Here is a 12,026-nt window from a genome sequence, read left to right on the forward strand (position 1 = left end):
GATGCCTTGACTATACGTACAACACATTTTACACTAGAACAGATGCCTTGACTATACGTACAACTCAGTTTACACTAGAACAGATGTTTTGACTACACGTACAACAGTTTATACTATAACAGATGCCTTGACTACACGTACAACCACGTACAACACAGTTTACACTAAAACAGATGCAGTCAAATATCTGTTCTAGTGTAAACTGTGTTGTACGTGTAGTCAAGACATCTATCTCAGATTTTTCTTCGCTCGATACAAAGTGCTATTTATAAAGTTTCCACAATTGCCCAGAGGTTAATATATAATAACTGGAGCAATAACCTTATCTGTTTGTTGTTAAGCACAAAACTACTCCATGGACTATATGTGCTGCTGTGCCAATCTACGGGTATCTAAACCCAATTTTTAACGTTATAAGCTTACCGCTGAGCGATTGACGTTGGACGGGGGGGGGGGAGTGAGAAACCCATCATCAAAACAGTTCAGACGTTTATTTTCACAGGAGATGTAGAAAACTATTCAGTTAATCAGGAGTATTCTGCATATGTCTGTTTCTTGCTTGCAAAGTTGAGATCTGCCACATCTATTCCCAGAAGATGTCACATTAGCGGTGTTCGGTGATCTAATCCAAGACAAGTGGCCCAGTTGAACTTACAGTTGACTAATGACATGAGAGGTGTCTCACATGTCACATAGAATAATAAATAGTAATAATGGATTTTGTTGAAGAAAAATCATTCCATAAAAATCTTAGCCAATTTTAGTAAGTTACTGTTCGATAAAGAAAAAAAGATTTAACAATGAATCACGTTTTCAACCATAACTTGGTGTTAATGTAGCTGAATAGATAAACTTACTCTTTTGATAGTTAGTAAAAAAATATGAAAATACAAGTTAAGAAAAACGAGTCATAAGTGTTTTCTAACAACATTCATGTGAAGTTCAAGAAATCTAGAATCACTTATACGTTTTAACCAAAAATATCAGTATGATGTTCTAAAACTCTAATCTAAATCTGTTTTACATAAAATATTCACGAGGTGTTATTATTACCCACTTGATGTTCTAAAAGTGGAATCTAAATCCTATAAGCTTTATTTAACAGTATTCGCGTGATGTTCTAAAAGTCTAGAACTCCTTTGTAGTTTTAACCAAAAATATCTACTTGATGTTCTAAAAGTGGAATCTAAATCTCATAAGCTTTATTTAACAGTATTCATGTGATGTTCTAAAATACTAGAACTCCCTTGTAGTTTTAACCAAAAATATTCACTTAATGTTCTAAAAGAGTAATCTAAATCCTATAAGCTTCATCTAGCAGTATTCATGGGATGTTCTAAAAGTCTAGAACTCCCATGTAGTTTTAACCAACAACATCCACTTGATGTTCTAAAAGTGTAGTCTAAATCCTATAAGCTTTATTTAACAATATTCACGTGATGTTCTAAAATTCTAATTCTAGAACTCCCTTGTAGTTTTAACCAAAAAAATCCACGTAATGTTCTAAAATTTTAATCTAAATCCTATAAGTTTCATCTAACAATATTCACGGTATGTTCTAAAAATCTAGAATTCTAACAATAGTTATGTGATGTTCTACAAGTCTAGGCTTCTAACAATATTCATATTACATTCTACAAGTGTAGGCTTCTAACAATTGTCTTGTGATGTTCTATAAGTCTAGACTTCTAATAATAGTTACGTGAAGATCTACACGATTGAAACTACATTTTTTCCTCGTAGGGGAGGTAGCTGTGTATTACCACCAGAAATATACATATGTGCAAATTGGAGTTTTGTGAATATGGTATCATTGATATCTTGCTATTATTGTGTAAAAGTCTTGACTTAGACTAAAAATAATATTTCAGATTTTATTTTAAAAGATGTGTTTTAATTTTTTGTATGTAATAAAAACAATGAGTAATTTTAACGTAATGAACTGTGAGGTTATGTTAGTAATTTTAATATAATGAACTGTGAGGTTATGGTAGTAATTTTAATATAATGAACTGTGAGTTTATGGTAGTAATTTTATTATTAAGGACTGGAAGGTTATGGTAGTAATTTTAATATAATGAACTGTGAGGTTATGGTAGTAATTTTATTATTAAGGACTGGAAGGTTATGGTAGTAATTTTAATATAATGAACTGTGAGGTTATGGTAGTAATTTTAATATAATGAACTGTGAGGTTATGGTAGTAATTTTAATATAATGAACTGTGAGGTTATGTTAGTAATTTTAATATAATGAACTGTGAGGTTGTGTTAGTAATTTTAATATAATGAACTGTGAGGTTATGGTAGTAATTTTAATATAATGAACTGTGAGGTTATGATAGTAATTTTATTATTAAGAACTTTTTACTTTAAACTTTATCGAAAACAACAAATAAATGTTTAGGTAATCAAACCTTACCATTACAAAATGCTCTGCCCCCAGTGGCTTAAAACTGGTTCTGATATTCGTGGTGGGCACAGCACAGATAGCCCATTGTGTAGCTTTGTGCTTAAAAACAAACAAGTGGTTTAAACACAAATTAGCTGATAATGATATGATATTGAAAACTTTAACACGTAGTAGTTCCTTTTACATTATTTACATGCAACAATTAGTGTAAGTTTTTACTGAACTTGTACTTGTACTTGCCTCATGTATAATAATTACCTACTCGATCTGCTCGGATTACATCTCCATTCATAACAAAGTCATATGGGTATCCTTAATCTTAACTAAAAAACTTAACACGTAATTTTCTTACTAAGAAAAGAACTCCTTCAAATATTATCCAATTATGTTCCAACTTCCTTCTAACACTTGTTATTCCTTACCTTGGAAAACAAACCCTTATGTTAAAATCCAAATCAATAAACTACTCGGGTCTTTCTATCCCTAGGTTAAACATGTCCTTCCACCCCCAGATTAAACAGGTCCTTCTAGTGTTGTAAATCCGAAGACTTACCGCTATCCCACTGAGAAATCGTTCTTTAAAGATGTTTACAATTGTTGCCGTGAGTCTACTATTCATTATCAGACTTCCTTTTCCACCAAATGTATCAATTAACTTATTATTTTTACTGACATTTTCGTGCTAGGTGTGTAATAATTATCCAAGTAATTTGTTTTTACTGAACTTTTACCCTCCTGTTGTGTATTGGTTTTACTGATCTTTTATCTGTCTGTTATGTAATAATTACTTTAAACTTTTCACTGAACTTTTACCCTCTTGTTGTGTGTTAATTATGTTTGCCGAGCCTTTTCTTGCGTGTTATGTAGTAATTTCTGTAGTATGTTTCCGAACTTTTATGTGCCTGTTGTTTAATAATCACTAGAATATTTCTAACGTTTATTTAGCTGTTGTATGATATTTATCCTTCTAATTTGTTATGTAACACTAGAGCCATTTTATGTAAGCGCAACACAAATATCATGTAACAGAGATACAACACGAGTATCATCTTGTGTAGATGTAACACTAACGTTATGTGATTGAGATAGAACACTAGCGCTGCCTGACATAGACATAACACTAGTGCTGCCTGACATAGATTTAACACTAGTGCTGCCTGTCACAGACATAACACTCGCACTGCCTGACGTAGATATAAATCTAGCGTCTCCTGACAAAAACTTAACACTAGTGCTGCCTGACATAGACTTAACACTCGTGCTGCCTGACGTAGACATAACACTCACGCTGCCTGTCTTAGATATAACATTAGTGCTGCCTGACGTAGACATAACACTCGCGCTGCCTGAAGTAGATATAACATACGCTGTGATAGTCACATAATAATATTAGAACAGATCCATGATATAATACATTAATCCATACCCTATTTGATTTTGAAACTTAATATAAAAATACTTTAATTTTAAACTTCTTTTTGTAAGACAGACTACTTGAGTAATTCGAAGCAACGTTGTTAGTTTTTATTATCAACTTAGAGATCTGTCTTCCATTTTTATAGATAAAGAAACTAAAGAAACCCTTTAAATAAAACATCGATTTTCATACAATTAACAACAATTCTCTTTTTTTATCTTCAACAAGAAAATTGTTCCAGTTGAGACTAGCAAGTTGCTTTTTTTACAGGCTAAATATTTTCTTTCTTCGCAGGTAGTGTTTAATATTCATTGCTTTTATTCCTCTGCTTCGTTAACTCCGTTCGCTAGTTTAATAGTAGCTAAACTAGCGCTCAGGAGACAACGTTAAGTCACCAAGCACGGCTAACTTAAGCTCAAGACCGTTGTATTGCTACATAATTAGAGTAAGGGCTGCACAACATAATCAAGACAGAATTTAATTAGCAAATCGGTATTCTGCAGGTTTGAGAAGTCCGCAAATCCTTACGACAGCTGACTGGATTCACAAGGGAAAAACTGAACTTTAGCTGTCGATTTAGATGAACGAACTTAAATCTGAGTGTATAGGAAAGCCGATTGTTTCTACTCTGTTATCTTGTATTATAAAATCCGATATTTTTAAAATTATATACAAAAACTCCTTCTGTCGTAGTTTTAGTCAATTATTTAACGAACCTTAGAATATATAAATCCAGCCTTTGATTCTTAATATGAATATATATGTAGACAGTCAATTTGTATCACAACTATAGTTTCATTGCAGGGTGCATTGTCCAGTTCACATACGTATCTTTGTAAAGCTTAAAAACAAAAAGGTGATTTCAGATTAGGCCTCTATATCACAAAGAAACACTGGCAGTAACACTAAACATAGCTTTAGAGTGATATACAGTAACACTAAACATATTGATGAGTAAGTTCAGCTTTACAGTGCTATCCAGTAACACTAAACATATTGTTGAGTAAGAAAGTTTCAAAAGGTTATCTTCAACTTATCGTCAGAAAGTTTCAAAAGGTTATCTTAGACTTATCGTCAGAAAGTTTCAAAAGGTTATCTTAGACTTATCGTCAGAAAGTTTCAAAAGGTTATATTAAACTTATCGTCAGAAAGTTTCAAAAGGTTATCTTAGACTTATCGTCAGAAAGTTTCAAAAAGGTTATCTTAAACTTATCGTCATAAAGTTTCAAAAGGTTATATTGTTCTGCCCTTGTCGTGTACAGCATATCATCTTTAGTGTAACTTTCAACGTGCTATTATTGTATATGATGTCATCTTCATCAGAGTAAGTTTAGACGTACTATTATTGTGTATCATCTTCAGCGTAACTTTAGACATATTATTGTTCTCTTTATCATAAAGTTTCAAAGCAAACATATACAAACTATTATTCCCTATACCACATCATCTTTATTGTAACTTCTATAATACACCCACTGATGATGATGACGGCATACAAGACAATAGTACATTTAAACTTACTCTGATGATGATGGCATACAGAATAATAGTACATCTAAACTTACTCTGATGATGATGGTGATACCATACACAACAATAATACGGCTAAATTTACTCTGATGATGATGATGATATCACACACAACAATAGTACACATATGATCTACAGCGTAACTTTAGATTATTGTTTTGTATATCGTATAAACTTCAATGTTTCAGTGTTTATACAATATATTGTTCGTTGTAATTTATCATTTTCAGTGTGATTTTACACTATACATGTTTTTAACTTTATATCATAACACTTCCAGTGTAATTTATACAATTTCACACTATACATGTTTTTAACTTTATATCATAACACTTCCAGTGTAATTTATACAATTTTATACTATACATGTTTTTAACTTTATATCATAACACTTCCAGTGTAATTTATACATCATATTGTTCATTGTAACGTATCATTCTCAGTGTAATTTTTACATATTTTTTCCTATATCATATCGTCTTCAGTGTAATATTTTAATTTTCATTGTAATTTTATGCTTCATATTTTTTCCTCTGTCGTAAATTGACATATTTTTTCTTATTTTTCTCTCTATCGTAATTTTTGCAGAGTAATTTTACAAAGTATTAGCCTGTCTTTTTAGCCTAATTTTTTTCGTTTTACATACAACAAACATTTTGTCGTGTACCAGACAACTATGCTAATAGTGGAAATAATAAGTGCTACTCTTGAAAGAAAAAATTAAAAGTTTCCAAACTTTTAAAGAGAATGTAACATAATTATATTTGTTATGATACAACAGTATTAGGCTTAATTTATTTTTAAACATTACTATTCACTCAGCGGTTTTTCAGAGAATAAGTGTGTATAATAATATTTCAACCACACCATGTACCTTTTATCCATTTTGACGACACGTTTCGCATAAAATCAGATCTTATCGAAACTAAATGCCTAAGAAATAGTACGTTAAGTCATTTTTCTTTACAGATAACAAAAAATACTCTTACTCAGAGTCATTAAATATAGTTTATTATTAATGATAATAAGTGCATGGAAAGATTATATGTTTTACGAATTGAAGTTATACATACAGAAGCTTCGATCACAGATCATCAATATGATTACATCAATTGGTTTTAGGGTAGAGAAAGAGAGAGGATTAACAACATATTAAAATATCACCAGCCCTACTAAACAGTTATAGTCTGTTTTCTTGCCCAAAGTGACTAGGATGTATTTTCTTTTTTCACTTTGCCACTATTCTAAGTCATCCCACACAGACATATAAATATCTTACGTCATTGTATGTGTGTTTGTTAGAACATTCTAATATGTCACTTTTACTTATAAAACTTGTTATTTTATAAGCTATTCGCTCAATTGTTAAATTGGTAGAGTTTGGCTTGATTCTCAATTATTTCATTTTGGATCGTGTTTCCACCTTCGCCCACAAGGGGAAGCTTAGCGACATCTTTTCGAACTGTTAACACAAATCATCAGTAATTTACTTCAGATAGTATAAGGAGCTTCATGAAACTGCCGTAGTTTGGAGACAGCGACGATTCGAATTGTTAGCATAGATCATCAGTAGTTCACTTTGGATAGTACAAAGATCCTCGTTCACCAGGAGCAGTTTGGAGTTTCTGGAGAGAATATAAATAGAAGGCACATTAAGAATAACACGACTGTTACATAACAATTAAGAACATTTTATTATGCAGATAAATTAGTCTGTTTTTCTAATAAAGTTTACTGTGTTGTCTTTGGACTGTTCTAGCTTTCTGAACTCACCTATTGCTACATGTAAGAATTAAATAACAGAACTTATATCATCATCTGATGTGGATTTGATTATCACTACACTTTGTTATAGAAAACACATTCACCAGAATTAAATAATAGAACTGATATCATGATCAGATGAGGATTTTATTATCACTACACTTTGTATAGGAAACACAGTCACCAGAATTAAATAATAGAACTGATATCATGATCAGATGAGGATTTTATTATCACTACACTTTGTATAGGAAACACAGTCACCAGAATTAAATAATAGAACTGATATCATGATCAGATGAGGATTTTATTATCACTACACTTTGTATAGGAAACACCAGAATTAAATAATAGAACTGATACCGTCATCTGATGCGGATTTTATTATCACTACACTTTGTTATAGGAAACACATTCACCAGAATTAAATAATAGAACTGATATCATGATCAGATGTGGATTTTATTATCACTACACTTTGTTATAGGAAACACAGTCACCAGAATTAAATAATAGAACTGATATCATGATCAGATGAGGATTTTATTATCACTACACTTTGTTATAGGAAACACAGTCACCAGAATTAAATAATAGAACTGATATCGTCATCTGATGTGGATTCTATTATCACTACACTATGTTATAGGAAACACAGTCACCAGAATCAACTAATAGAAGTGATATCGTCAGCTGCCGAAGAGGCCAGTTGTGGCCTAATGGTAAATGTTATGTATCCTATTGCCGTACAATTGCACTCGGTACTTTGGAGCGTTATTAGGGTGACAATCACATCCCACTATTCGATTAAAGTAGCCCAAGAGTTGGCGATGGGTGCCATTGACTAACTACCTTCTATCTAATAGATCAATTCAAAACCAGAGACGTCTAGAGCAGATAGCCCTTGTACAGCTGTTCTCAAGTGCTCGCTTTCGAAGACAATATTATCAGCCGTCACCAGTGTATGAAAGTCATTATTAATGAATGTTTACTAGTACAAGCCTTCATTCTGGAATCTCTGTTGATACAGCTATGTTTCCTTTCCTTCTTGGCGATTAAGTGACAAAAGCTGATCGTAAATTACAGTTTTTTATATTAATATTTATTTATATAAAGTTTATATCCACAATAACGAACCAATTTCAAATTTATAAGGATACAACTTTTGACAGTTTCGCGTGTCTTCTTCAGTCCAACGTTTGTTTGTGAAAGAAACACACACACACTGCTTAGTTTATAATAACATTTATAAGTATGAATATTTCTTTACTTCTTTGACTAAACACATTGTATAAGTATGAATAATTTTTTAGTCCTTATGATATACTTTGCAGCTCACGCCCTATCATTACTTGGACGGAAAATAAGAAAACCCGGTTTATCACACCAACGCTAAGCCTTGTTTTACACGTTTCCTTAACAGAGAGACGGGTCTCGAGAGTCTAATTAAAATTTCATCACTTTCAAAACATCGATATTCATCGTGGGAATTTTAGGTGTGCCAAGGATGACGATGGATCGCTATGGCAACGTTCGACAAGTAGTCCAGAAGACATTCATACAACTTATGTTGTATCAGTTGCAGTTTTGATTGGCATGCAACTGTAGGTGTGGGGGATTACCTGCATTGTGCGGAGTTTGGTGATGTTTAGATAGGGCTTAGGAAGACTGCTTTGCTAAAGATTCGTAAGAACTGACAAGAGAACAAGTACATTGTTCTAAGATAAGAGATTGTTGGTTAAAACAATGGTACGAAATATCAAAATAGTTATCTTTCGTAACAGACAAAGATACACTTTTAATGATATTTAAATATTTTATCAAACTACATCAATTAATAATTATAATAATAATTAATCAACGGAGGGGCAACTCCCATGGTACAAGGACTTAATGTATATGAAAAAATTGTTTTCTTTAAAAAAACATTAAAGCATTATATATTTATATAACTATTAATATATTTTCTGTTGTTTTTATTATGATTTAACGAAACGAGATCTCTCCTTCCTTTCAAGACTGGCCGCTGGTCAGACTTTAGCAAGGTTACCCACGTGCGCTATAATAGATTGAAACAAGTTGCACACGGCATTGTTTTTCAGTTTTTCTAAGTACAATTTGTTTTAACTAAAATGTATAAAATTGACGATTTCGCTATTTTTCATACAATTTTAAATAAGGATATTAAGTTTATTTGTTTGTTTGTTCTTAAGCACAGAGCTACACAATGGGCTATCTGTGCTCTGCCCACCACGGGTATCGAAACCCGGTTTATAGCGTTGTAAGTCCGCAGACGTACCGCTATGCCACTAGGGGGCAAACTATCAGAGACCCGTAACATAGCTGATGTCAATATAGTATCTTTATTGCTGTAGGTTTTCTTTAAGTACATGATTTCTAGAATAATACAAAATAATTCTAATCGCAGACACCGAATTCTATAAGTCCACTTGTCTTAGGCCTAACATTAGTTAAGCCTTTATTAAGTACGGCCTATATTCAATAAAGAGATAAATTAACACTGTAACTTGTGTACGTTTTTTTTTTTTTGCTTTAGTTTAGAGAAATTAGCTTATAATTTTATTCTACGACTTAACGTTAGATTCTTTTTAAAAACGCTGACAAGCTATAATATGTTGCTGTACAAAATGTTAATGAAAGTACCATAGTCAACATTTGCTAGGGATCACGTTTTATTTTGAGTATATGTCAAACATATACCACAATGGTATGTGCAGATTGATCATTTTAGGAAGAAAAGCACCTGGATAAGTCATTTTTTACATTTTGATGCACCCTGTTTTATTGGATATTCATTTAAAAATCTCGTTCCCTTTTATTCACCTATGTATGAGTAGATTAAATCCAAAATTCATGTATTTATCGTGGTTAAATTCTTCTGTAGACTTGTATTTGTATGATTAAACTTTTTCCGAACTGTTGTTTAATAACAGCTCATAGCAGAATTATATTAATTGCACTAAAGTAATTAGGAACGAATGTGAGAAACGCTTGGAGTAAATAATGGTAAATTAAGACTGTTTTTTTATAACCTAGAGACATCAAGTGAAGGCCTACTTGGACATTCAGAAGAGCTAGAATTAAATGTATTTATTACTTCCTGCTCTGTTAGCTCTGAGAGTAAGGAGAACGTGAGCCATGGTAACCACATACGGCTTGCCCGTTGGTTTATCGTGTAATTAATTACTACCCTATTGATAATTATAATCAACTCTACCATGACAACTCCTTGGAATCTACAGATGGAGTTAAACCATCGATGTTAATTACAGTTTCTCTCTCATGAAATTAAAATAACTTCTGGTTTTCAATAGAATACTCACGAAACGAAAGTAGATGTTTTACTGGTTCACAGACGGAAAGGTTACTTCCAGTTTCACAAGTAATTATTATTATTTTATTTATATATACTTAGATTTATATACAGTTGTATGCTGGTTAGCAGGTGTAAAAGTTCACATGTGGAAAGGTTACTTCCAGTTTCACAAGTAATTATTATTATTTTATTGATATATATATATATACTTAGATTTATATACAGTTGTATGCTGGTTAGCAGGTGTAAAAGTTCACAGGTTGAAAGGTTGCTTCCAGTTTCATATGTAATTACCAATATTCTTATTTTATTGATATATACTGATACTTATATGCAGTTACATGCTGGTTCACAGGTGTAAAAGTTGCTCCCAGTTTCACAAGTAATTACCAATATTCTTACTTTATTGATATATACTGACATATATATACATACAGAAGTGGCAAGGGACCAACTATTTCGTGACAAGTATAGTGTAATCAAGTGATAGGTATAGTTTAATATGACATTTACACCAGTTATCTCGTAACAGTATAATCGAATCTGACTAGTACCTTAGTTATCGTATCACAGATATAGTAAAACTTGACTAGTACAGGGTTATCACACGGCCTAGTAGTTGTGGTTTCTAAGGAAGTATAATTAAATAGGCCTTTGTCTACCTGAGGACCTTGCTCTAGCGGTAAAGATGTTTGTGATTAAGAATTAACATGAACATGGGCATGCACTAGTGATGAAGATAGTTCTAAAATTAGGATTAACGTGACTAGATGCAAACTGTCTACCAGATGCAGACTCATTTGTAATCTTATATGTTACCATGGAAACATAAAATGTAAAAGGAATAAGAAAATCGTCAGCACCACTCTTAATTACTTGTCTGCTATGTCTACTTTAGAAATTTGGTTTTCGTATTTGTATTATAATTTGTCTTAAATACAAACAGGAGACTGATGTTTAACCAGACTATTATCTAACTTACTTTTTCGGACGGAACAGGCACTGTGAGTGATAAAAGATTTAGAAGTAGAGGTCAAGATGAAAGGACAACAATAAACAAAGTACCACCAAAATATAGAAAGGATGTAAAGCTCGTGAAGCTAATACTTGCTGACGTTGTCTCAGAATCGTGCTGCATTGCTGCTGGTTTCTCGCCTGAAATAGATAAAACATATCTAAGTTCGTTTGTTTCCGCTAATTTTGTATTACTTGCACTATGGTTTCTAGTTAACGATTCAAGTGAAAGAAATATTTTTATTGAACTATCTTAAAACAGGTCAAATCGTTTAGATATATGTTCATTTAATTATCTTAAAAGAGATCCAATCGTTTTAATATCTTTCAGATTTTTAAATCATACCACTGGAAGGATACTTATAATCAAATAGCCAGTTTGAAAAAAAATTACTTAGAGTTCATTTTTCCTTTCTATATAAAATACAGCTAGTTGCCTTCAACTTACTTCCTTTGTCGCGTGCAGCACGTGCAAGTTCTGACGAGATAGGTACTATCAGGAGAATCAAGGTCATACCAAATGTTCATTAAATTAAGAATCAAATTTTACTT

At 32.1% G+C, this 12,026-nt stretch overlaps 1 protein-coding gene across 2 annotated transcripts in view; it reads right to left on the bottom strand.

Moving 5' to 3' along the window:
* Positions 1–6,304: 6,304 nt before the first annotated feature.
* Positions 6,305–12,026, bottom strand: part of LOC106467393 (zwei Ig domain protein zig-8-like) — a 38,795-nt gene continuing 33,073 nt past the window's right edge. The window contains exons 5-6 of one of the 2 annotated variants that reach the window (XR_002612410.1): positions 11,443–11,615; positions 6,305–6,984 (exon numbers count right to left, since the gene is read on the bottom strand). Coding sequence is in view for 1 of the 2 variants with exons in the window: in XM_022395569.1 (XP_022251277.1) it covers positions 11,494–11,615 (122 nt within the window). In the remaining variant the exon portion in view is untranslated. Of the gene's footprint in view, positions 6,985–11,346; positions 11,616–12,026 lie in introns of those variants that run through there. The other variant, XM_022395569.1, reaches the window with a different exon arrangement.

Source organism: Limulus polyphemus, unplaced genomic scaffold (genome assembly GCF_000517525.1).
Source record: "Limulus polyphemus unplaced genomic scaffold, Limulus_polyphemus-2.1.2 Scaffold2597, whole genome shotgun sequence".
NCBI classification, from domain to species: Eukaryota; Metazoa; Arthropoda; class Merostomata; order Xiphosura; family Limulidae; genus Limulus; species Limulus polyphemus.